Source organism: Podarcis pityusensis, assembly GCF_964106645.2.
Source record: "Podarcis pityusensis genome assembly, chromosome: 3".
Classification (NCBI taxonomy): domain Eukaryota; kingdom Metazoa; phylum Chordata; class Lepidosauria; order Squamata; family Lacertidae; genus Podarcis; species Podarcis pityusensis.
The window spans coordinates 51,385,241-51,411,917 of NC_138026.1; the positions used below are offsets into that span (position 1 = coordinate 51,385,241).

The window sequence follows — 26,677 nt, forward strand, 5'->3', positions numbered from 1 at the left end:
GCTGCTGCGTGCTTCATTCCTCTTCGCTTCCACAGTATGGCCGGCGACATTAGCTAGCGCTCGCTCTGTGCTTTTCTCTGTAACAGGGGAACACACGGACTACAAGGAACCGAACCGCATCGCCTGCACGCCTGCCTACTCCGCACTTCTCTCCTTCCATCTCCCTCCTTCCCCTACCCCAAAGGACTGTGTAACAACCCGCCACCTTTCCCGCAACCGCTCTCTGGTATATATATCTATATATATATTTCTCTTATAGCCTAATATAAGATTACTACCCCGTCAAAGGTGAAACCTGTTTGGGACGGGCTGAGACCCGGTGAAGGCGCCGCGGCCCGGAACAGCAGCAGTACCAGCCTTGGCCGGTGTGTAGGTGAAGAGGAGGGCGGCGGCAGCGGCGGCAGCAGCAGCAGTTTGGTCGGGGGTGTCTGTCGTTTTAATTTCTGTGGTTGTTGGTTTTTGCGGAGTTGTCTCACCATGATGGAGGAGAACGGTGCACACTTCTTCGAAGGGACTGAGAAGCTACTGGAGGTGTGGTTCGCCTGGCAACAGCCCTCGCCGCAGGAGCCGCACCAAACCAATGGGTCCGGCGATCTCCGCACCATCCCCAGGTTAGTTGCTCGCGAGGGGAGAAGGAAGGGAGCCAGAGGGGCCGACCGGAGTGGTGGCGAAAAAGGGGAAGGTCCGCTTTGCTGGAGGGCGGCCGGGCGCGGGAGAGAAGCAACATGGATGGGTTAGTGGCGAGAGGAGGGGGGGGAGCGAACATGCCCGACTGGTGGCGCACATGCACTGGCAAGAGGACTGCCGCGATGCCGGCTCCGCTGGGCGGGAAGTGAACGAGGCTGATGGCCAGCAAAGGGGAAGGGCATGGCGGCTGCTCCATTCAGAGCGCAGCTCGATGTGTGGATGAGTGTGTGACGGGAAGGAGGGACAGTGCGGGGCTGGCCCGACGGAGAGGGAGGGATACGGCGGACATTGAAGTGACGCGCTGAGTTTCGCCGGCTTCTCTGGGCGTTGACGGGCGGAGGGGGGGGGGCACGAGAACGAACAACCGCCAACCGCCACCAACGTCCCTCCTCGGCACGCGCGCGGGCCTGGCTTCCATGCACGGCCGTTGGCGGGCAGGCCTGCGTCCGAGTTCCAAGCAGGCCGCGCAGCCCTAGGAAAAAGTTGGCCGAGTGGAGGAACTTGGTGGTGGTGGGAAGAGCCGGGGTGACCTTGCACGGGCGGAATGTGACCTTCCGCGCCGGTCCTTTTAAACGACCTTGCTAAAAAGGTGCCTTCGGGAGAGCTTCCGACTTCAGCTCAGTCCGCGTGGTTCCTCTCTTCCCCCGCCCCTGCTCTGAGGTAGCGCGGAGCGATGCCATCGCCGCGTGTAGTCGTTGCCGGCCGCCCTAGTAATGGTCGGGGCGGGCGGCGGTTGGCTGGGCCTTCGGGGAAGAGTGGGAGGCGCATGAAACCTTAGCCGCGCGCGGGGCCACCGGCAAACCTGCTCGCCCGTGTATAAGCGGCGTCTGCGTCTGAAACGTATTTCGTGTGCGAACTGGGCACTGCCCGCGGCTGAGAGCACGCAAGCTCGTCATGGGAGAGTAACGTGACGGCGGGACACGTGTCTAACGCCTCCGCCTCCGAACGCTGCACCGGCGGCCGCCGTTACCCCGGTCTCGCCCCGGCGGGAGGGCGAGCGAGCGAGCAGCCTTGCGTGCCTGTGTCGTCTCCATTGGCGCCGTGGTTCCAACCTGGCCTCGATAATCTCGGACCAAATTCTGACAGAGCGGGCGCTTGGTTGTCTGTCAGCCCCAGAACTTGGCTTTGTGGAAGAGTTAATCGAGTCTGTCAGCTACCTGTGAAACGACGCTTTTAGCGGGCCTTACTAAATGCTGCGGAGCGTTAGCCCTCGCGCCGTCTTGTGTTCAGCTTCTGACTGGGGCAGGTCTAGTGTTCTGGGCCACATAGGGACGTTCCGGCGAGGAGAGCAGTGGCCGGGGCGGCTCTTATTTGCGCGATTGGCTTTTCTCCTATTTGGGCACTGGGGCGGGGAGAGGCCCCTCCTATCTTTTGAAAAATGTGGCTGGAACCGAGATCACACGTGAGGCTTCTGGCTCGCGCCCCAGATGTGGTGGCCTCTCCTTCCCCATTGACAAGCTCAGGCCAATGAGATTGCAGTATCATTTTAAGGGCTGGGCCTGGGCCTGTCATCCAGTGGGCATTTCAGGAATGTGGAGGAAGCGCCAGCTCAGCCAACAGAGTAGTGGGGGGAAGGGCTGAGCCCTGCACAGCCTGAAATGTACATGTGCTTGCATCTTCCTTGCTTTGTGTGTGAAAGGGACAGTTCTCCCTTGACTAGTTTTTAGTAGAACTTTGAAACATTGGGCTTGTTAAACATAGGAACCAGAGTGGGAATTAATGACTGACAAGGTTAACTTGCTGAAACAAGACAGAGAAAAGTGATGGGCAAGGGGAGCCCTGTTCAAATCAAGTCTTCTGGATAGCTCACACTTCTATAAACTGAGCTATTTGAGAATTCAAAACACACCTGGACTCCTATGGCAAATTATCTACATTGTGGTTGCCAATCTTGTTTGTCAGTGGTATTAAAATACGTTTTGGCCCAGCATTGGTGAAACAATTTTTTGTAGTTTTGGCTATTGCATTGAAACATTTAATCCTAAAACAAGTTAATATCCAGTCTGATCAACATGTAGTCTAGAAACAAGTACCTGTAATATAGTTGAGGTTATGAAACTTCCTTTAAGACTTATACTTTTTAGGAGATTCTCTAAACCTGGTATGTTAAAAACAGATTTTTAAAAACAGTACCTGTTGTTGTAGTAATAATAATAATAAATTTTATTATTTATACCCCAGCCATCTGAGGTTTCACCTATAACTTGGATATAATAGTACTGGAAACAAATACAACTTATTTCCTGTTTTATGGAAGTCTAAAGGAGCAGGTGTGTGCCCCTCATAAAGAGGCATAAATGAAAAATGTAAGCACCTACCCATGCATATGAGCATTTCAAGTGTGTCCCTTTTGTATATGAAACACCCCAAAGCTAGGACAGAATCGGCAGCATGCAAACCTCTTAATAAACACATTACATCCATCTCCCCCTTGTTTGCAGTGTGTTACCAGTTGGCCAACCAATATCTACACATATACCTTAAAATTTCACATAGTTGACGGGCAGGGGCTGTTGTGGATCACTAGTGAAGTTTATGTGTACTATGATTCCAGGGGGTTGGACTAGATGATCCTTTGGGTCCCTTCCAACTTAAAATTCTGTACAACAGTGGTACCTTGGTTTAAGAACAGCCCTGTTTATGAACTATTCGGTATACAAACCGGAAGTAGTGTTTCGGTTAGCGAACTTTACCTCGGTCTAGGAATGGAAGCCAAATGGTGGAAGGGCACCGGCGGCGGGAGGCCTCATTAGGGAATGTGCACCTCGGTCTAAACATAACCAGGGTTTTACCCTTGGCACTCTCTCCACGTGTGCTCCTCAGCAACAGGTATTCAGAGGCATATAGCCTCCAATACTGGAGGTAGGATCTAGCCATTGATAGCCTTATCCTCTTAATTTGTATAATCCTCTTTTAAAGCTGTCCTAAGTTAGTGGTCATCACTACATCTTATGATAGGAAATCCCATAATTTAACTCTCTACAATGTAAAGTACTTCATTTTGTCTGTCCAGGATCTCTTGATAGTTCTTTGAACTGGCTCTGATTTTAAGGGAGTGGGAAGGTTGATGTACAGTAGCAGCCATCTTGAAACAGTTTTTTTTGCTTGAACAAGCTCAAAGTACACCGTAAGCCACCCCCAACCTCTCTCACCACAAGTGCATAGTAAGAGAATCCATACAAGTAACACTGACACAGGCCCCCCTAAGTAGAATAATAGAAGCATAACCACCTGACCCCACCCCACTCACCATTCCCCCTCCTCCTCTTCCTTTCTTTTTCCGTCTTCTTCCTAATTGTTTTAAACCAATTCATGAACCAAAAACTTGTGTACATTGACCACTTATAATGAAACATATGTTGTAGATATTTTCCCACATTTATTATGCTATTTTGACATGACATGAGAAAACTTGCTATACTTATTTGTATAACATTATTCTTGTTTATAAAACCCACAATAATATAAATAAATAAATAAATAAATAAAACAAGTGCAAAGTACAAGGCAGCAGAGCAGGATGGCCTTAAATCTGTTGCCACTCTTCTGCACTTGTTTTGTGGAGGAGAAAGCATCACATTTTGCTTGATGCTGTTATAGAGCAGATAATGTTGATGGCAGGGAGCAGAACCTGTAGTCACCACTTACAGTTCACTTGTCTTGAGCCTGGAGAAGGCTACTGGCTGTGTCTTGGAGCGTTATGGAAAGCAGCAAGGCTTCTCACTATTTGCTGAGTCTTCACTTCCTCAGTTGGTGTGAGGGGGATTTGTGCCTGCAGTTATGCAAAGCTAGAGGTACCGTTGTACCTCGTGTTACAGACACTTCAGGTTACAGGTGCTTCAGGTTACGGACTCTACTAACCCAGAAATAGTACCTTGGGTACTTTGCTTCAGGATGAGAACAGAAATTGCGCGGCAGCGGGAGGCCCCATTAGCTAAAGTGGTACCTCAGGTTAAGAACAGTTCAGGTTAAGAATGGACCTCCAGAACGAATTAAATTATTAACCTGAGGTACCACTGTATTCCCAACTGCCTGGGAGGTTAGTGTGATATCACAGACAAGACCCATCCTGCAGCTTTGTTAGTCAACCACCAATAAGTTGTGGACCCCTGAACATTATGGTTCTGCTGCAGTCAAAGTTCTTAAAAAGTGTGAGCCACTGACTCCTGCTTCTTATGGGTGGGTCATTATGCAAAGAAGGAACAGAGAGGTTGCATTATAAAGGAAGAAAGTGCACCAGCATGTGCAATGTGGTCCTCACTAGCATAAAGTTCTCTCAATTCCACCTCCTTACTACGCAAGAAATATGGCGACCCCTCATCCTATTGCTCCATCTGTAACTCCAGTGGAGCAGCATGTTCTCTCCCCCCCCCCCCCCCCAGCATAGCATTCCCTTCCTTTAGAGCTATTCATAAGAAAACTGTCCAAAGGAAAGCAGAGCAATGCATTTGGACCAGCTTGATTGCAGGAGTTGCCAGGAGGTGTACAAGACATCTTATGAGGACTCCAGTCTGGATTTGTGTAGGAGTTAGTCCTTAGATTTTTCTTTTCCCATAGATGTTTTGCAAGGCAGCAGGTGCAGATTTTTCCTCAGGTTTTAGTCCCGGAGCCTTTTTCATGGATGAGTATAGCTGCAAGGCAGTGGAGGTTTAGGATCAGTTTCCTTTCTCCAGATCTTATTTAGTAAGTGCTGAGCAAATAAACAGAACTTAAGCTTACTGTCTGCCAAGGCATATGTTGGAAGCCAATATGTAAATGGAACTGATTCCAAAGTGTTATTGGGATATAGAATGAGGCGTCTCATAGAACTCAAAAGTTCTGTGTAAGACAAGAAAATAAAAAGGCTTTTCCCTCAAACATGGCTATTCAGAATCCTCCTAGTATTGACAAAGGTTTGTTACGTTAAATCAAAACCTAATTCTTACTGAAAAAATTGGTACAATTGCTCAGGCAAAAGTAAACCCCTTTCATAATTGTGATCTAAAACACTACCAGTCTATGAATAGTAAGAAAACTGGTAAGGCTAAAAAGATGTCATTTGTTCTAAATACTGCAGTAGCAAACATGCTAGTAACTGGAAGCCAAATGCTTGTCCAAACATTCTGATAGAAAAAACTAAGTCTATCATGCTATAGGCAGCTATGACTTAGTTATGTAGGTTATGTGCACATTTGATGGTGCTTCAGTATTTTTTTGGTATTCCATTAAGTTATCCTAAGGGTAGGGTTGCCAAACTCTTTGGGACTGGGCACACATTTGCAAACTGGAGAAACACTCATTGGTACGCAACCATCTGCTACATATATTTCTAAAACAGTGGTGTATATCTGACCACTACATCATGTTAATTACAGCTACTTTTATTGACACTATTTTATTTTGCTTTTGTATCTCTTCATTGTACTGTATACCATTTGCATGCATTCTGTTTTACTTTTAGAGGGAATGACATTCAGCCATGACAATAATTAATAATTAAGGGAATATTGGAATTGGTGCACTGGACAGTTGTCATATTACTTGTGTTTCTGCTTCATTCTGCCTTGGCACATCCCCCCCCCCCCCCCCCCGCCAAAAAAGCAAGCAAAAATAAATGTCCATGATTGATAGTTAATAAGCAGACATGAGTAGTTTATTTTCATGTAGTGCAAAAGAAATACCTATGTTTGGTAGGTAGAGGTGTACATATTTGTATATGAGAAATAATCACTTTAATTATTTTACATAGAAAAATCTCATTTTAACTCAAATGTACCTAAGAAAGGCACTTATTCAGTTCAGAGATCTCTAGGGAAAACATTAATATTAACCTAGTGGTTGTTCAAGGAAATAGTTTAAAATATATTTAAGAAGCACCTTAAAATATTTTAAAATGAGCCTTTAAAAGCAATTTCTTTAGCCACCATGCCAAAATTTCCATTTGGTAACACTTTTGTCTAATTTTTGAGACAATTTTTCATACTTCCAATTTGTGACAAACCTCATAACTGAATGAGACTCTGTTTTAGTTCTTTCTGTGTCCTGTCTATGGTGATGTTTTCCAGGTTTGCAAAATGTTTTCAATGTGCTGTGAAGCATGGCTTGGACTATAAAGCCTTGAAAGATGCACTTGTGTTCACCAGATGGCAGTGGCAGAAAGCTTGTGGTCCTTCAGATGTTGCATTCCAACTTGCATGAGCCTCAACCAACATGGCCAATGGTCAGGGATAGTTGAACAACATCTGGAGGGCAACAGGTTCCTCATCCATGCCATATAGTGTCACACTGCAGTGTGTGAGGCCATAGCCAGGCCAGAAACAGGCTCCTATGCTGAAACTTCAGGCTTTATTCTGCTTTTGCAGCATTCCTATATTCTAATTCTAAAGGCATGTGATGGCTTGTAAGTGGTAATACTCAGATACCAGTAGCTTTGAGTGCCCAAATACTAAAATTAACACACAAAAATGTTTCACAAAAGAAAAAATGTTTTGCAACATGTTGAATTGCAATCTACTATTACTCTTACATCTGTGGCTTACATCTAAGCCATGCTGAGGCTGGTCATTATGTTACTACTCATGTACCGTATTTTTCGCTCTATAGGACGCACTTTTTCCCCTTCAAAAATGAAGGGGAAATGTGTGTGCGTCCTATGGAGCAAAGATGCCATAGCCCCGCGACCCTCTCCCGGCTGGAGAGGTGATGCGCGGCTATAGAGGCTCCTGCCATAGCCACGCGTCACCTCTCCAGCCGGGAGAGCACGCGCGGGGCTAAAGCAGCCCCCTGCGACCCTCTCCCGGCTGGAGAGGTGACGCACGGCTATTGAGGCTCCTGCTATAGCCGCGCGTCACCTCTCCAGCCGGGAGAGCGCGCGCGGGGCTAAAGCAGCCCCCCGCGACCCTCTCCTGGCTGGAGAGGTGACGCGCGGCTATGGCAGGAGCCTCTCCGCTGCGCCTTTCCGCTGCTCCCTGACCTGCTCTTTGGGGCTGGTGGTGGGCTTCCCCCTGCCAGCCCCAAAGAGCAGGTCGAAAGGAACCTGAAGCCTGGAGAGCGAGAGGGGTCAGTGCACACCGACCCCTCTCACTCTCCAGGCTTCCAAGGTAGCCGCCTGAATGCACCTTAAACGGCACCTTGTTTTAGAGCGGGAAAACAAGAGGGGGAAAGTTCTCCCCCTCTATGTGCAGCGCCTCCTGCTGCTTCACTGAAGGGGCGCTGGGCAGAGAGGGGGAAAATTTTTTTTCTTGTTCTCCCCCCTCTAAAACAAAGTGCGTCCTATGGTGCGAAAAATACGGTAGTTAAACAGAATCTACAAATCACTAAGGAAGGAAAATAAGGCATTGGACACTACAGCTATGGACTTGTTTGTACTACCCGTTTATGACTTGAAATAGTAATGTTGTAGTCGTATTGGATTTCTGCTTGAATTAAAATTTTAAACTTTATTCTCCCTAACAGGTTTGAGTGGGACAAACTTTTGGAGAATGTGCATTGTTTGATCATAAGTGTGACAAAAACTGACAAGCAGGAAGCTTATGTACTCAGGTAAGCTCACAAAGGTTAAACATAGCTTTTTAGAAACAATCTTATCACTAAGGTTCAAAGTTATGTATTTGTTTGATAGGTCTGTTGGCTTTACTAGTCAGGTAAGATCTTGGTGGTCCAGTAGAAAACTCAGTGAAAACATGAATTTGTGTGCTGTGGTTGTAAATGAGGGAAAAGTCAGTGTTGAGAAATATACTTACTATTTCCAGTCTGTGTACCCACTTATAGTGTTTTATGCAGTTCTGATCACCACAGCTTTTTTTAATTAAAAAAAACCCTTTATAGTATACTCTGCTCTGCTGATCATAGACATCCCTGTACACACGGAGGCAACCCTCTGCCATCAGTTCCAAATCTAAATGCTTGCTTGAAAAAACAAGCACCAACTCAACTCTGCAGCTACCCAAATGGTCTCCAATTGGAACAGGTGGATGATTCTGATAAAATTATGTTGTGTTTTGGGCTGCATATGTACTATGGTATAAATATTGTGATAGTCTTTTATTGCCACCTCTTGGCTACAGATAGGGTAGAGTTGCTTGGATACTCAGGGGAGGGGCACCCCAAAACAGCCCCATTATGAGTTTTGTTGGAGTGTGTAGCTGTGGAGAAAAGGAGCCTACCCAACTCCCTTTTTGTTACATTTTCATGCTATCCTTACACCGTATGAGAAGTTCATCCGAACATTCTAAGGCTAAGTGCAGTCTTGTGGTGGAGGTTAAGTCAAGAATACTGACTTGACCAAAGTCTGATCATTAGCTTTGTAGTCAAGTTGAGATTTGGATCTGGTCCCAACACTGAAGCCTCTTTACCATGCTGGTTTTCACCAATACAGAAGTCTTAAACTGTTTTGGCATAATTATTCATTTCATTGTAAGGGATGGCAAACTAGATGAGATGTTGGAAAATTGTGAGTGGATTGTCTGTGGTGTTTTTTCTAAGAGGAAAATGCAGAGGAAAGTCAGATCAGAATGGCAGTACTACAGTGGGTGGTAATCCTTTTCAACATGCTTCAAATTCAGTATTTCAGAATTAAATCCTTTCCCTTTGAAACTAATATCTGTCTGATGGTGGAAAACATATATGCACTTTTTTTTTCACCCTGTGGGGCCAGTTGCAGTTGTGGAAGGGATGATCTTAAGTTGGGAAATGGTATTGGGTAGGGAAAAGTCCTCCTTCCCCCAGCAGTGCAGCCCTGATCAGTTGGCTCTGTCTCCCTGCTCTCGGCAAAAAACGTTTGCTGTCATTTGTGAGAGATGTAATAATGTCTCTTCACATGGTATGAACCCATAGATAGACCCATAGAAAGTTTTGTGGTTGCTGTTCAGGAGAAAATTAGTGTTACTATCTAATATTCTATATGCCTACTTCATCAGCCATTAGTAGCTGTGTTTAAGATGGTATATAATGCTGTCATTGTATTCCTTCCCTGTATTTAAGACAACCACAAATCTGCATATTGAGGACATAGGCCTTTACTGTTAGAAGCTACCTTCTCTCCCAACAGTGAGGGGAACAATTTGTCAGGTCACAATGTTGATGCAGGCAAAAGTACTGCAGGAGAGCTGTAGGCTTCTGCCTGATTCAAAGCCCATTGTGGAATGATACACCCCCATCCAATCTTTAGGGAACATTCCCAGGGATGTTTCCTAAGAACAGCTTTGAGTGAACCAAATCAGTTGACAAATAAATTGATTTTCCCAAAGCTACCCAGGCATTAAATGTAACACTACCAATTGTATTTTGTTTTTCAGTGAGAGTAGCATGTTTGTCTCCAAGAGACGTTTCATTTTGAAGACATGTGGTACCACCCTCTTACTGCAGGCACTGGTTCCCCTGTTAGAGCTTGCTAGAGAGTACTGTGGGTTTGACTCGATTCAGGTAAGATACCCAGAATCTCATCCTTACGTTATAGCTGCATTGAAAGGTATATTAATTTCTTAAGTGTGGTGGTGGTTTACATATTTAAGGAAGAGAAGTGTAGAGTGCTAGACCTTGTTTCAGCGTTGTTTCTATGTTTAAAGCTTCAGCAGACATCTTATAGAAATACATTGATTCCTGGATCCTGCACAAGAATATTCTTCATATTAATGTGTTTTTTGGAATGAATACAACATCTCTCACAAACCAATACCAGCAGGATGGCAACCCATATTGCCTTTAAACATGTTCCATAAAGTAACATTGCCTGTGTTTTTATGTACAAGCAGAAAAAGCTGTGGGAGAGCCAGGTCAAATTCACCTTCTGGTCAAATGCACGACAAAAAGTTGTTCTGGTTTGGTCAAAGATAGTGCATGATGTTCTTATCCATCAGTATACCATATGGATGCCCTGTAGTGTACCCTTCAGTTAAACATGGCTTGCTGGAACATGCACAGTTCACAACTGTACAACAGATCTATTCTACCCAGTCCCTTGCTTCAAAAGTTAACTTTACTTCTGTGTGATCTTAATCTACAAGTTCTACTAAGGTTCCTGAGTACTATTGTCTGCATGGCCTCTTTTAAAGACTATTTAAGCAGTTGGAAATAATGCACTCATGAAAGTATTTTTCTGTATTTACAAGAATAGTGTGTGGCACAATATCGCCTTGTTGTGTGGCCAAGCCACCGTAATGAATACAGCATGTAATATGTTTCCTTATCCTTACCCTATCCCTGCCTGGCACTGGGCCTTGAATTGTAGTCACAGCATGTAAAGAGCACTCTAGGGAGAGGCTCTAGAAACACTCCTCTTGACATCCTGATGGTCATTTTCTCTCACTGCACCTTGGAAATTGGCAAGCATATTGGTAGTGCTTTCCAAAATAATCAGTTTGTTAATGTACACATCAAAGTGCACTGTAACATACTAAAGCTATTTCAATTTATATGTGCTTATGGGATCTCTGAATAGCACTAATCCACATTGAGAGGAAGCAATACATATTAAGATAGTGTTCTTGGCTAGCAAATCAATTCATTGTATCTTGTTTGGGGTAGACATTTGTATAAGCCTAGGATTTCCAAGCTGCATAATAGTAAAGTAGATTGATGGTGTATCAAAGCAGCAAAACCAAATGTTGGTAGCTAAACAGGTAAAACTTTGAAAGGCATTGGTGGGCTACTGAAATTAATACCCAATACTGACAATCAAGGTCATGGCTTCTGTGAGCCCTTATCATTGGACTCTCCTTTATTTGACTCAGTGAAGGGAATAGCTTGGTGTAACAAAAGTGTTACCAGTTCTTCTGGTGACCCCCAACCCCTGCATTATCTATATGCAGTTGCCAATCTGTATTTTAAAGACACCACTTAAAATCTTTCCAGATCATTCTTACGTATTATATGTGACAAAACTGATGTCATGTTTTGTTTTTGCAGAGTAGTGCATTCATCTTTGAGTTGACAATAGATTAAATTGTAGACAAGAAGGAAAGGCCTTGAGCAGAAGCATGTGTTTAAATAATTTCCTTTTGATCCTAATGGAACTTTTAAGAAAAGCTGCATATTTAATTTCACCCCTCTTATTCTTTAGAGCTTCTTTTATTCACGCAAGAATTTCATGAAGCCTTCCCATCAAGAGTACCCACATAGGAATTTCCAGGAAGAAGTAGAGTTCCTTAATGAAATATTTCCAAGTAAGTGAATGTGTATTTTTAATGGGATGCTTGTAAATAATAAACAACTGTCCAAGAGGCTTATGCGCAGTGGGTTGTTGAAACTAGCATGTAAACCAATATAAAAGCACTATCATGCTAAAAATGCAGCTTTGCCTTGATTAGAAGTGATAGTCTGAGTTGACCAAAAGATGTCAAGAACTGACTCTTACATTATCTACTCTTATGTAGACTTTCACACCTAGTCAGAATTATGGTATGATAAATGTAATAGGTTTATACAGTGCACACAGTTTGATGGATGTCCAATATTTTTATGTGTATCCTTGGGTGATAATACCCCCTTGTCTTCTGTTGACAGTAAGTTCAGAAAAGGGTAAAAAGAAAACAGTTGCATGGACAAAGAGCTATGTAGTTCTAGCAAATCTAGTAGATTGCTTGGCAGTGAAACATGGCTGTGTCTCTTTTGCAATCACATGGACAACCAATGCCTATAATAAGTAGTCAGAGCTTAGGAGCTCTGTAAGAAAAGCACAGCGACAAATCTCCATTGCCAACTAGTAATATACTAATTTTTTTTATTATTATTTTTTGCTGCAAGCCAGTGATGTGGGGTTTCATGCATACATTGGAAAATTTTCTGATGCCACAGAGTAATCTAATTTAGCATGTTTATTTTAATAAATGAAATAAAAACATTGAAACTCAATCTTGCCTAATACTGGAATAGGCATCCTTTTTGTTGTTGTTAATAATGAACTTACAAATGGAAATATTTACAGGGGTTGGGGAATCAGTTTGCAGTACTAGTTTTCTACCCCCACATCACTGCTACAAACTGATGTATGGCGTGAATTACTCTCATGATATTATGGAGACACTAATTAGACAATGGAATTAATTTTTAGCTGTACTAAACATTATGTTTCAAAACAAAGATGATAGTCCTTGTTTCTAAGCTCTATTCCTGGTCTTGTTTGCTTTTTACAGATGGAGCAGCTTATTGCATGGGTCGTATGAACTCTGACTGCTGGTAGGTTTACTTTGAATTATTACTTTATAACTTGAGCAGTACAAATTTGACTTTTATGTGCTATATATTATCTTCTTTGATTCTCTGCCCCCTGTAAACAGGTACTTGTACACTCTGGATTTTCCAGAGAGTCGGGTCATCAATCAGCCAGATCAAACACTGGAAATTCTGATGAGCGAGCTCGATCCAGTAGTTATGGACCAGTTCTACATGAAAGATGGTGTTACCGCAAATGATGTCACTCGTGTAAGTGTGAATTGTCTACTGTGAAGGAGAAGAACAGAGACTAATACAGTTCCTAATATGTAGGACTGTCCTCACCAGCCCCTCACTTGTAAAGTCGTTAGGCAAATCCTTTCCTGATTGCCAGCTAATTTGTCTGTAAAATAGGAATAATACTCAAAAGGTTTTAAATGCAGGGAGTAGAAAAGTTTTCCCACAATTAAAACATGCTAGGCAAGCTTTTAGTTTTAACTAAATTTAAGCACAAGTTATCGTAGTCACTGTAAGAAACATTGACTTGTTTTAGGGTTGCCTAGTCAACAATAGAACATTCACTACATCTCTCATCCATATCTCAATGAAGACACCATTTGAACAGCTTAAAACACACATAGTGATATGCATGCATCTGGAATAGTATTCTCAGCTACTTAACTGGCTTCTCCAGTTAAAACTAATACGGTAAATTAACAGCCAGACATCTAAAGCCTTGAACTTATTTGAGAGAGGAAGAGAGGCACCATGGGTGAAAAGAACTGATTCATCAGACGTACATTAATCGGTTGAAGCAGTAGTCTACACCGAAGATTAAATATGAGCACACATTTTAAGAAGACTTTCTGTTTATATGACTAGTTTTAATTTATCTTTTTAATTTGTATGTACACTGCTTAGAAATGTCAGCTACATAAATAGCTTAAATAAACAAACACTTTCTTGGCTTTAGGTGAGTGGAATTCGTGACCTGATAACAGGTTCTGTCATTGATGCTACAATGTTCAATCCTTGTGGATATTCAATGAATGGGATGAAAACAGATGTGAGTGCCATATTTTTTTATTCTTTGCAATGAGAATTCACTTATAAACTGATGCCATGTTGAGATTTCTAACTTGGTTCCTTTATTTTCTTCTAGGGAACTTATTGGACTATTCACATCACTCCAGAACCAGAGTTCTCATACGTTAGTTTTGAAACCAACATAAGTCAGACATCCTATGATGACTTAATTAGGAAGGTCATAGACATTTTTAAGCCAGGAAAATTTGTGACAACCCTCTTTGTTAATCAGGTACAAACATTTGTATTACTTTCAGTAGGCTAGTTTTGGCAGCCAGATAATCCCAAATGATCCAGCTATCCACAAGCATTACAGAAGTAATTGTATTTGTAATCCAGAAAATGTTTACCTAGTCAGTCTATTACAGCAAAACCAGTTTTGTGGCATCTTACAGCATTTTATTTTTATTATTGCATAAACCATAATAAATTGGAAATGCCATAAATGGCACATAAAAGGCTACTTCCACACAATCAACTTTACTGTTTCCACTACCATTGCCATTCAGTGTTCCCGTCCCCCAATGGCCATAGTTTTTGCATCTTTGTTTTGTTTCTTCAGAAAACACAAATACACTGATTTAAAAAGAAAGAAAGAAATGAGTAACAGGTGTATTCCGCTTGCAAAAAGGAGACAAAATATGGTTTTGTAATGTTGATGGTCAAGAGAAACAGGACAGGAGCTACTTTAAACCACACCAAATGTTAGAGGACCCTAACTGATTTGAAGGCTATAATCCAAAGCATGTTTTCCAGATTCAAATTGAACTTATAAGTTGTAAACATTCATGCTTTTGCAGAGAGAACTGTAGATTTTTATGGGGCCACCACTTGATTGCAGAAGAGGAAGGCCTTGAGTGTTTCAGTGTCCTCCTGTGAAAAAGAACTATAGACTGAACAGTGTATTGTGATCTAAAGCTAACATGTCCAACACCTCAATCACGCCTCAATATGTATGCCTCAATTGCACTATGGCCAGGCATCCTTTGCTCCTTCTTCGCAGCCAGGGCTCTGCTGTGGGAGGGAGCGAGCTGCGCCTCTGCTTTTGCCGTACCGTGAGTTCCAGAGCACACTTCTCTTGCTTTGCTCTGCTAAGGAAGCTGCTCTCGGCTGGGTGGCCCTTGCTGGGTGCTGCAGGGCCACACTCGTGTGATGGAGAGAGGGTGCAGCGGTCCCCCTTGGGAGCAAAGGAAAGTGGGGCATGGGGGTGCCAATGTTTCACATTCAGGACAAGGCTGGATAAAAGGAGAGCGCCTTTCCTTCCTCCTCCATACAGACCGGCCTGTGGCTTAATCAGCTGTAGTCTCCGTTTGGGCAATACGTGGAAGAAGGCGATGGGTGGAAGAAGGCGATTGAATCGACCGTGAATCCGTGCTAAGGAAAGAAAGGGTGTTTTCCTGGCCACCAACAACGCCTTACCCCTCGCCCCTAAAGCGAAGAAGTTGAAGAATGACAATGGGAGTGTGTGGTAGATCACTGCCCGTTTTATTTACTGGATAGTAGATCACAGCCTACTTGAAGTTGGACATGCCTGATCTAAGGGAAAGGATAGGGGAAGTAAGCTATTCTTCAAGCAAGCCTTTGAAGACTAAACAATACAATACATTTTACTGGATTGCATTTTCATTTGTGTTATGCAAATAGTCTAGAATAAAAGATCCAATCATAGAAGATTTAGCACATCAAGATAAACTAAGAGATAAAATTATGTAATGAACTAGCCATTCCTAGTTTCAGTTGATCCCTAGTCCTAAATATCATCTACATATGAATTCCAAGTTAATATCTTTACATTATTAATTTGCTTACTAATTCATTAGTTGCAAGTAAATCATTCCCTTTTTAACTTACCTCATCTTCCTGCTTTTGTGCATAATAAATCTCTTTGGAGTTACAACAGCCAAGGGATTGTAAAATGTCTGCCCCCTTCAAACTCATGCGCACACATTTTCTCTGTACTTACAATAAATTATGCCTACTCAAAAGGTGTGTCATGTCACCCAACTCTTAAATGGAGCTCTGGCCCATTATAGTTTATGCCATAATTTATTTTTTAAGGTGGCACAAGGCTCTTGGTGAAGGGACGCGGGTGGCGCTGTGGGTTAAACCACAGAGCCTAGGACTTGCCAATCAGAAGGTCGGCGGTTCGAATCCCAGTGACAGGGTGAGCTCCTGTTGCTCGGTCCCAGCTCCTGCGAACCTAGCAGTTTGAAAGCACGTCAAAGTGCAAGTAGATAGATAGGTACCGCTCCGACGGAAAGGTAAATGGCATTTCCGTGCGTTCCTCTGGTTCGCCAGAAGCGGCCTAGTCATGCTGGCCACATGGCCCGGAAGCTGTAAGTCGGCTCCCTTGGCCAATAAAGTGAGATGAGCGCTGCAACCCCAGTGTCGGTCACGACTGGACCTAATGGTCAGGGGTCCCTTTACCTTTACCTAAGGCTCTTGGTTACAACATACAAATGTGGTTACCCCTCTTAATTTGTTAGTATTGAATATTCTACCATCAAGATTCGTGTATCTGAAGAATATCTTTTTCTTTTTCTATTAGAGTTCAAAATGTCGCACAGTGTTTTCTTCAGCCCAGAAGATTGAAGGTTTTAAGCGCCTAGATCGCCAGATTGCTCAGTTTAATGACTACAACTTCGTGTTTACCAGTTTTGCCAAGAATAAACAGCAGAGTTGATTAAGAGAAATGAAGAAAAAGCGCAAAAAGATACCCAATAGAGGAGGTGGTGGTTGCTTTCTAGTTAATGATACAAGGGGCCATATTTTTCATATCCACCTCGTAGTTGCAGAAAGCCCTAAATGTAATCATAGTATAATTTTCAATTGTATGCATTATTATATCAAAAAATTAGATATATTGCATGAATACTCTCTACTGTGTTTAGGTATTCTATTTCACTTTTGCTGTGAAATTGAAATGCATGTAGAAAAATGTTACTGTACGAGACTCTACAGCATTTGTAAAAATTCCAATAGGATTACATGCAGTATAGTTTTTCTCAACGTATCACCAAAAATTCCCCACAGACAAGGATTTCGTCCTCATTAGGATTTCCCATGGACCTACTTATCTGAAACAATTAGTTGTTGCCTAACTTTTTTCATATGTATGCTGTAACTTAAAATTTTAAAAATAATCTTGAATTTGAGCAATTTCTAATTGACATTTATTTTGTAACTCTTTGATGGCAGATTCAAACTTTTTGCAGTTTTGAAATATTGAGACTGGTAGAACAAGACTACTTACACATGGTGGACTACTTCACTTTTTAAAATTTGAGGCTAGTATAAAAAATTATCACTAGGTCTGTGTATATTTTCACAACCAGTTGAAACAATATGCTGGGGTTTAACGCACTAGCTTTTTACTTCTGGAAACTTAATTGCTCATTGGTCATTTTATTTTGATCAACTTTTTTCAGTTTCGGCCAAGACCATTTCTGTTCTGTGTTGGTCTTTTGTTCAAAGGCAACACATAGCAACTGGTGAAAATTGTTGAACATCCGTGTAAGGGTACTTACACAATTGTGACAATATAGACTAAGCTGACTCTAGGCATTTGACAAGCTTCAAATAGTTGCAGCGTTGAGGAATCTAATTGGTTTGGAGCTTGGTACTTACTGGTAACTTGGCAGGGACATCTAATGGAATGTGATTCAAACTACTGCACAAAATGGTTAGTTACCATTTACTGTGAAATAAGGTGGCTCTATTGTTGCATATTCAAACACCACAAATCCTTCCACACTGTGACTGACGTCCTGTGACAGCATTGTGCATGTGATATTTAAGCTGAACTTAATAATATTGTGACTTCATCTGTGTTTCTTAATTAACGTGTGGTTCCTTTTTACAAGATGTGGAAGGCACTGAGTGATTTGGCTGCAGGAGGCAAAATATGAGAAGCCTAGACAGTCAAGTACAACACTTTATGCACAACTTTTAATAACAATTTAGGCATGGAAATACCACTTCATGGATATAAACTTCAAGCTTCTGAGACAGTATATTCAAGTAACCTTGGAAATACTGTGGGATTTCAGCTGTTGAGACCAGGAAGTCTGTTACAAATTTGACACTCATCTTTGCTATGTTTTTGATTCTCTGAATATGACAATATTTTGTTCCTTCTGTATTTATAAATGAAACACTTTTTTAGTGTTTCTAGGCTACTAAATCTGCTTGGTTGGATATCAAGCGGTTGAACACCTTTTTATTTTTAAGTAGATTTGTTTTCTACCAAAATTACCAATTTTGCTTATAAGTAGCACCTAACAGTTTAGGGTGCTTTAGATTTTGAGGACCAATTTTTCAAATGGTTTTTTTTCTTGAAAGAGTGCCTCAAGTTGACTTGAGGTCTGCTAGACTGAAGTTCCCTTCAATAATACTGAAAATGCAGATTCAGGTAAAAAGCCTTGGATAGAAAGAAAGCAGCTGAATTGGGTATTTTTAAACACTAGGGCGAACAATGGAGGGGGTGATGTTTGGTGTTAAATCTTCTCTCTTGTGGTGTTAGACATGGATCATTAAAATGTACAAAAATATATCTGTACCTGAAATTGTAATGCTTCAATAAAAGTTTGCTTTCTAAGCTCTTTCAATGAGTGAATGTTGTTTACCCTGACTTAGATAATTCTATTTTGATTTCATACATGGCAACTTCAAGCCTTGACCTGGTTAAGTTCTTGTCTACCTCCAGACAGCCCCTTGTATGCTAATAACTGTGATGGGGAATCAAATGTCAGGGTGACCCAGGAGGTTTAAGCCTATTGGAAGCACTAATCCTGCTAATCAACTACCTGTCTGTACTATTTTTAATCAATGCAAAGGGCAGACTATTAATGTAATCTTGTTTTTAGAATGAAGGCACTACTTAAATAGCAGTTGTGTATAGTCCCAAGTGCAACTGAATGTGTGTGATTATATTCTTACAGAACACTCTGCCATTGTTTATAATCTATCATGAGCAGCTCCCCTAAAAAGGACCGACAAAAGTCAATACCTTTACTTCTGGCTTTCAATAGAAAAGAGACGTTTGAGAGATCATGGTGATAGGGAGGGGAGATTCTAGGGTGGCTGAAGTAGGCACTGAGCAGGGTTTAAAATTTATTTTAGCAATGTTGCTTTTAAATTATTACTATGGTTAGTTTGCCTACAACCAAGTTGGAATTGCCACTACTTTTTACATTTTAAATCCCTCTGCCCTAATCTTGCCATCGTCTACACATGTATGTGTGCCTGCATCTGGAGCTACCACTTCATGTATCTTGTGGTTTCTGGTCCACAAAGATCTTAACAAAACTGTTACTGTATTTCTTTAAGGTACCTCAAGGCTTGTTTGCAATTTGATCCAATTATTGGTAGTGCTCTGATAATGAGAGGAGTGGACATACAGAGGAAGTGGTAAATGCAGTGGATGACTGACTATAAGGTGTGAAAAGCTAGTGTGTAGTGGTTAGTGTCCGACTAAAACCTGGGAAACCAGGATTCAAATTCCCACTTGGCCATGAAGCTCACAGGGTGACCTTGGGCCAGTCACTACCTCTGCTTAACTTACATCCCAGGGTGGTTGTGGGGATTAAATAAGGGGGACAACCATGTACACTAACGAGTTCATCTGAGAGAAAAGGTGGGTTATAAATGCAATAAATAATAAGACTGAGGCAACAGAAAAAAGCAAATTTAAAATTATAGATGGTAAGCACTTATTCTGAAACTTGTTGCTGTTGGACATAGATAATAGAGACCAACATCTTGGAGGTATTGCTAACCTGTTGTGGAGTAGCACTTAAGAATCCATAACAGTAATGGTGTTTTATATCAATACCCTTACATTGTTGTGTACACAAGTTGCCTTTTAACACCCCATACAGGTAACATTAAGTGTATGATACCTGTGGCTTTGCCACTACTGGTAACATTCCTGACTAAATCAAAATGAGATTGCTTAATATCAAATATGCATTAATAAAATAAGATCAACTCCTTTTATTCTCTCATTTCTTGTGTTATTCTCCACTTCAAGTATGTATCTCATCACAAATAAATGAATAACCAGCTTTATTATTATTATGAATGTAACATCCCATACCAGCCTTGGTTTGGTTTGGTTTTTGTGTGTTTCATGAAGTTGAGCTAGTACAGTACTGAAATCTCAGCTGCTAATTACTCCCTCTTGTCTTCACCAAGAAAACAGTATTGAATTATTTCCCTGCTTGTGTAAAACTTATGAGATTAATTTACCTATGTGCTGCTGAAATTCTAAGTCTTGAAGCAAGATAGTGTAATTAAAATACATAGTTTAGTAGGGGGTGCAGGTTTTCAGAGCATTATTTATACTGTACTGTATATGACTTACATCAAGATAAAAGGGAGAGTGCATCTGAGATCATGCAGAGTTTATCAAAAGAGAAGGTGAAACTGCAATCTTACGATTAGAAGAATTGGCTTGAAGGATGACTGGCTTGTGGTCCCAGCAGCTGCTATTTTAAAAAGCAGCCTACTGACCTTAATACTTGATGACCTGGTGCGAAAAATAAATAACAAGAGAGCTCTTCTTAAAACGCCTATTTTAGTTCTAAAATACCCAGCTAACATTCAGGTTTTGTCCGTTTCCTTTGGATGTACGTCTTTATTTTTATTACTATGGCACAGTGGGCGGCTATATTTTTACACCGTGCTTTGCAGTTTTATACGCAAAGCGGAATATAAATACTTTAAATTTAAAAATGTATCCGGGACGAGAGGATGGCCAGTGAAGGGAACAGTCGTTAACAGAGGACTTCGCTAAACAGCAGGAAAGCCGCGAAATGAACCACATTTATGTTAAAAGGGCGGAAGATACAAGCGAACATTTTTTCCCGCTCTCCACCAAAGTTCTCTATAGGTCAGGATATATATTTTTAAAAACAAAACACCCCAGTAACATTTTCTAGAGGATTATGAGTCATCATTAGACTGCCTGAACTGTACCTGTCTCCCCCTCGGCCGCTTCTGAGCAGAAGCCGCCGCCCCAAGCCTGCGAACTGCGCGCCTCTCCCGTCCCTGCCCAGAGTCCTCCTTGCAGCAACCAGAGGCGCTGCTCTTGCCGAAAGGGTCCTGCGTAAGATGGCGGCGGCGGCGGCAGGGGGATCACGTGACGCTCGTTGAGGCGCTACCGGCATGGAGGCCGCGGAAGGACCCCGCGACGGGGAAGAGGTGGAGGTGGAGGTGGGTGGCAGGAATGGGCTCTCCCCCCACCCCGCGGGGTTTGCTCCGCGCCTCACCTCGCGACGAGGCTGCCGGCTGCCCTCCCGCTGCGGAGTCTGAGCAGGGAAAGCGGCCTGCCAGTGGTTCAGCCTGGGCCTTTCTTTGTAGGGCCGAGAGCCGTGGAAGCAGCGTCCCGGGTTCGTTGGGAGTCCCGGGCTGACGCCTACGGATGGGTCATGGGGATTGCGCTTCCTCAGGGCAACCTGATACACACGCATGTTCACATGGAAATAAGTTCTGCTGAGCTCGGTCGGACTCGATTCCTGGCATTAGTCTCGTCATCGCCAGCATTTAATGCCATGACTCACCTCTCCATACGTTGCGAAGTGAAACTAGAGCAGGCATCCCCAACCTGCGGCCCTCCAGATGTTTTAGCCTACAACTCCCATGATCCCTAGCTAACAGGACCAGTGGTCAGGGATGATGGGAATTGTAGTCCAAAAAATCTGGAGGGCCGAAAGTTGGGGATGCCTGAACTACAGCGTCTTGGAGCACCATTCTCTGTAGTGAAATAGCTGCAACACTTGGATCTCCTAATATTCAAAAGCCTTCTGCCTCCACTGGTCCATATCCAGGATCACTAAAATGATTACTTCACGGTATAAAGGAATACATGTATACCTTATACATGCTGTCAGGTTATATTGGTCCATCTGCAGAGCGCCAGCCGCTGCTGAACTACAACTCCCATTATCCATCCCAATGGCAATGGTGCCTGGGGTTGATGGGAGTTGGAGTCTGGAAGGTCACATGCTGCCGTCCTAATCCAGCAGAATACAATTTGTCTACCTCCCTGAAGTCCATGTTCCCCTCCATCTCAGACAGGAATATTTCCTGGCTCTGTAACTTTTGAGATGCGGCTTTGAACTTGGCCCTTCTACGGGCAAAGCATGTGTTGTACACCTGGAATATAGCCCCAAAGGAAAGGCGAAAAACATGCCCTTTTATTATTTTGATAATAAACATTAATGAATTTCAACAGGCATTTTACTGCTGGATATTGTGTTGAACATGGCCCTGTTCTGCAGGAGTTACTCTGGGCCAGCAGTGACAGTAACTACAGCTGCATCTTCCATCAGTAGCTTTCATGCTGTCTCCCTCAGGATGGTTGAAACATTGTATGTACCGTATTTTTTGCACCATAACACTCACTTTTTTCCTCCTAGAAAGTAAGGGGAAATGTCTGTGCGTGTTATGGAGGGAATGCCTATGGGTGGCATGCCTACGGATTTTCCTCCTCTAAAAACTACGTGCGTGTTATGGTTGGGTGCATGTTATAGAGTGAAAAATACGGTAAATGGTTAAGGAGTAGAGTGTACCTACTTTCCAACTGTATAAAGCTCCTGCATACTCCCCTACTTGGTGGTGGAACAAAATGTGGGAGTGCTAGTACTTTTTATGTCAGCCTATGAAAAAAGCTGAAAGAGGCAGCATTAGTTTACCCTGGGTTGAAATGGCAGTGCAGAATGTACAATAGTGAAGTCCTTTACTGCTGGAATTAAGTGGGAGTAAACTGCTGGTGTTTGAAAATATAAATGTGAATGCATCTTATGTTTCCTTTACTATAACTCAGAAGAGCAGAATTGTTTTTGTTTACCTCTTGCATATGTTGGTGCATATTTATTAGTAACAGTTCTAGTGGGCACTACTTAGGAATACAGAATCAGAAGTTGATACTTACTCTAAACTGATTTGTTATGATTTTGTTTCCATGTCCTAAGTTGGTGAGAGCAGTGAAACATTTTGAAAAGCCATTAAGTAAAGGCAACAGATTTATTTATTTTTTAATGAAACAAATATAAGACTTGAAATAGTCAACTGCAGCTGCAAATTGGCACTGGAGAAAGATGCACATCACTTTCATTGCATTAGAGCAAAACTAACTAATGTGAGATATCCAGCCTACTGAAACTTGGAGGGGAGAAGAAGGTGTGGATGTCTTGCTCTCCCATAGCATCACAAACTTGGTTGAAAATATAAATGCATGCAATTTCAACATAGAGGTTGATGGTTGGGTGGATGTGTTTGTATATGTGCTCCTGGAAAGTGGTTGTATAGCAGTAATATATTTGCAGATGGGCTCCATCTGCTGGACTGAAAGGGAGATTGAGTTTATGAATACATTGTTTTAAATATATTTTAAAAACTTTCTGCCCCCAGGAACAATTGGTCATGGTGGAACTGTCGGGAATAATTGATTCAGACTTTCTGGAAAAATGTGATAACAAATGCAAGATTTTGGTGAGTGTGATTAATACAAATTTCCATCTTTGCAGTTTTTGTTAAGAACAACAAACCTCTATTCAGAACCTACAAAAATCAATATAGGTTTTGCTTACTATAGTCTGGTTTGCGGTTGTTGTGGGGGGAAGTACTGTCATGTATGAAGAATGTGCATGTCTTCGTTTTTTTGTGTGCACACAAAGTGGGAAGTTCTGATCAGCTTAGGGTACATAAACACTGTCAAAATAGAGACTGCATGCTCTTTGTGAATGACAATGATATCTGTAACCTTTCATAAGTGTTACAGACTTCAGCAATTTAGGCTGTGCTTTGAGTCAAAATTGCTTGGGAGGTATTTGCATTTAATGATCTTTTTGTTAAATGCAGCTGTGTCTCTTCTTTTTCTTATTTGCAGGGAATAGACACAGAGAGGCCCATTTTGCAAGTAGACAGATATGTTTTTGCTGGAGAATATGAAGGTAAGAAAATGTTTTATGAATACTATACTTCTTTTCATAAGCCAGGATCCAATGCACAATAAAACTAGTCATGTGAGCCAAGGCAGAATTATTTTTTATTAGTAGTATACCTTTGCTGTTTTTCCACACAGAGAAAAAGCAAATACATTTAGGCTGATATCCAATTCAAGTGTCCTGCTTGCACAATGGACTTCAACTTGCACAAATGGAAATTATCCTTCCTCCTGCAGCCCCTCCCCCCACGCACCCAAAATCTGCTTAGGGTTGGGGACGCTACGAAGCAGGGGAGGGGCACAGCGGGGAGATGAGGTAGGGGAAGTCCTGTTGCATCTGCTGGCATAGTGTTGGATCTCACCCATAAATTCTCAAATAACATCACAGTAAAAACACCTAAATACAAACATAGGAGATGTTAACATTAACTAAAAGCAGACAACAATTTTCACATACAAGTTTTAGCTACCATATCTGTTTGCAAATTGCTTTTGAAATTGAGGGGAGTTCTGAGAAGTTTGTAATATGGCATTGGTGTAAACTGATTAAATAAGAAAAAAGGAAGCAAACAAACAAAAGTCCCTTGTATGAACTAATCAGCTCTTCTGGCCCTAACTTTACATACATTTATCTTCTAAATCTATTGCTTAACGAAAGTAGATACCGCTCTTTTGAGTGTTATTCTTTTAAAAAGTAACCTGCACTTTCCTTAACAAAATGTTCATTTTCATTCCCAGATACTCTTGGTACCTGTTTGGTGTTTGAAGAAAATGAAGATCATGGTAAGGAATACTTTTGTTCTAAGCTTTTCAAAAGCTCAAGAGAACTTTAGGGGGAACATTGCAAAAAGTAAAGTTACCACTTAAAAATAATCTGTAATTTTTCCTTATACTAGATGCAGAAGGCAACCAAAAAATACAGCTAAAATATAAATGCCACACAATGAAGAAGCTGAACATGACACGGACACTCCTGACTGAGAAGAAGGAAGGAGAAGAGAACATAGGTGGTTCTGAGAAAATTACTGTTGCTTTCTATAGTTCCCCTTCTAGAAATCCCATTTTGCATGCTCACCAGATTTCTACATGTCATGCATTGCTTCACCACCCTCCTTTGCCCAGTTCCTGTATATACAGATTGCTTCACTTCTTTCTAACCTCCCTCATTCATAAACATACCCTCTCTTGGCACCACTTCTACTCCACTTGGAAGTAACTGAGCCTACAAGGAGTTGTGGTTCTGGTCCTTTGTTTTAGTGATTCCAGTTAAATCCTGGCCCTGACTTGGTAACATACCAGGGCTGTTTATAAGTTTGCTATCAATAATATGTACAAAACTCTTTATGTCCCCATCTCCCTCAATTGGTATTCTTATGGCATATATGAATGTATTCCTTAACTACTGCTACATGATTAACCCTAAAACTTCCTATTGATGGTGATTATATAAAACCATTAGCATAGATTGTGCTTTATAGAATGACATTCACTCTTTTCCTCTGAAGAAGTTACCATCTAAATCAAGGCACTGACAAAGAAAGGGGAAGGGACCAAAGGAAAAGGAGAGACAAAGAATAAATGTGACTAGTGAATTTAATACTACTGTAGTTTAAAAAGTTTTAAAATCCTGTCCCCAACTCATCTTCTTCCTGATTTCTCTCTCTTTCTCTGACAGGTGGTGGTGTGGAATGGCTAGAGCTTAAGGATAAAGATTTCTCATACAGCAGACCTAACATGATTTGCAACTTCTTATACGAGAAAGAAGAAGACGCAGCTGAGTCCCAAGACAAAATGGCAGAAGAATCTGAAGGAGAAGCCAGTGACAGAGGAAGTATTGATCAGGCCTTTGAACCTGAGATGCATCCACACATTGAAAGGGATGGTGGTGCCCCTCCTATGGATGCCACCTCCTCCAAGGCAGTGGACTCTTCTTCAGAGAACAGTCAGGTTATTACTGCAGATAATTCTCCACATTGCTCTAAAGACTGTAGTTGAGAGATGACAATTAATGGACCTTCTTATTGTTGTATACCGTTGTTTTAGAGAACTCTTTGTGACCGATGGTTTGTTTACATCACATATAGGAGAACTGGACCCTAAATCTGAGTGCTAAGTAGTGTCATCTTTCACAAATCAGGAACTACGCAGCTAAGTCCCTGTTCCTCACAAGCCCTTTTACTTTCAGTGACCCCCCGCTCGCCACAAGACCACACAGCACCATTAGCCACTTCCAAAACTCAGCAAAGCATGTTGTGCAGCAAGGAACTGATATTCAAAGGAAAAAATAAATCCTATCAGGTAAATGTAAGGCCTGAGGCATGTCCACCAGACATGCTGGACTTTGGCCTTTGTCTAACATCCCTGGCCTCAGAAAAGCAGAGGGCTATGCCTGAGGAAGAAATAATGTCAACCCTTTCCTGATTCTTCTCAAGTGTGGAAGCAATTTTTGTTTTACAGTTTTACTTCTATAATTTTTGTTGTAAAATAAATGTTTACTGTCTTCAAGCATAAAGGCAGACTGAAATTTATATCTTATATGTTGAACAGGCAGTGGATTTATTGTAAACATGTAATAAGTGTTTTCTCCTTCCGCACATGCTATGCTTCACTCCCACAAGGAATTGGGCATCATTGGTACATTCACCATTATTAGAAATATCCTGCAGCATCTATACTTTCTGCATCAGCTTCTTGACTTGGAAAAGATGTGGCATGCTGTCAGAAACACATATGATATCCATAATTTTGTGTTTTATTGATCGTAAACATATATATCAATGTGCAAACATAAATGTTGCTTTCCCCTCCACACTAACTAGAATCTCT

At 42.0% G+C, this 26,677-nt stretch overlaps 2 protein-coding genes across 5 annotated transcripts; both read left to right on the forward strand.

The window, feature by feature from the left end:
• AMD1 (adenosylmethionine decarboxylase 1) lies at nucleotides 1-18,503 on the forward strand. Of its 4 annotated transcripts, none has more exons than XM_081000427.1 (9): nucleotides 1-611; nucleotides 8,122-8,208; nucleotides 9,963-10,089; nucleotides 11,726-11,828; nucleotides 12,798-12,840; nucleotides 12,942-13,086; nucleotides 13,790-13,882; nucleotides 13,979-14,134; nucleotides 15,179-15,435. In XM_081000427.1, exons 1-9 carry the CDS (start codon nucleotides 478-480, stop codon nucleotides 15,203-15,205), a joined length of 915 nt encoding a protein of 304 aa, XP_080856553.1. In that variant the 5' UTR covers nucleotides 1-477; the 3' UTR covers nucleotides 15,206-15,435. The 4 variants fall into 4 exon arrangements, with proteins under 4 accessions (XP_080856553.1, XP_080856552.1, XP_080856555.1 ...); XM_081000426.1 differs by lacking the exon at nucleotides 15,179-15,435 and adding an exon at nucleotides 16,451-18,503 and having other exon boundaries at nucleotides 4-611; XM_081000429.1 differs by lacking the exons at nucleotides 1-611; nucleotides 15,179-15,435 and adding exons at nucleotides 1,129-1,276; nucleotides 16,451-18,503.
• A 2,390-nt stretch (nucleotides 18,504-20,893) lies between these two features.
• On the forward strand, nucleotides 20,894-26,363 carry GTF3C6 (general transcription factor IIIC subunit 6). The gene is made up of 6 exons (XM_081000454.1): nucleotides 20,894-21,117; nucleotides 23,317-23,397; nucleotides 23,795-23,858; nucleotides 24,590-24,634; nucleotides 24,748-24,858; nucleotides 25,527-26,363. Exons 1-6 carry the CDS (start codon nucleotides 21,070-21,072, stop codon nucleotides 25,844-25,846), a joined length of 669 nt encoding a protein of 222 aa, XP_080856580.1. The 5' UTR covers nucleotides 20,894-21,069; the 3' UTR covers nucleotides 25,847-26,363.
• The last annotated feature ends 314 nt before the right edge of the window (nucleotides 26,364-26,677 follow it).

Bases quoted from the DNA above. Each gene is read 5' to 3' on its own strand.
- AMD1 (XM_081000426.1), top strand. From the start codon at position 478: ATGATGGAGGAGAACGGTGCACACTTCTTCGAAGGGACTGAGAAGCTA. The intron at 8,209-9,962 runs GTAAGCTCACAA...TTTGTTTTTCAG, and splicing joins CAGGAAGCTTATGTACTCAG to TGAGAGTAGCATGTTTGTCT. The intron at 11,829-12,797 runs GTAAGTGAATGT...TGCTTTTTACAG, and splicing joins CCTTAATGAAATATTTCCAA to ATGGAGCAGCTTATTGCATG.
- GTF3C6 (XM_081000454.1), top strand. From the start codon at position 21,070: ATGGAGGCCGCGGAAGGACCCCGCGACGGGGAAGAGGTGGAGGTGGAG. The intron at 21,118-23,316 runs GTGGGTGGCAGG...TTCTGCCCCCAG, and splicing joins GGGAAGAGGTGGAGGTGGAG to GAACAATTGGTCATGGTGGA. The intron at 23,859-24,589 runs GTAAGAAAATGT...TTTCATTCCCAG, and splicing joins TTTTGCTGGAGAATATGAAG to ATACTCTTGGTACCTGTTTG.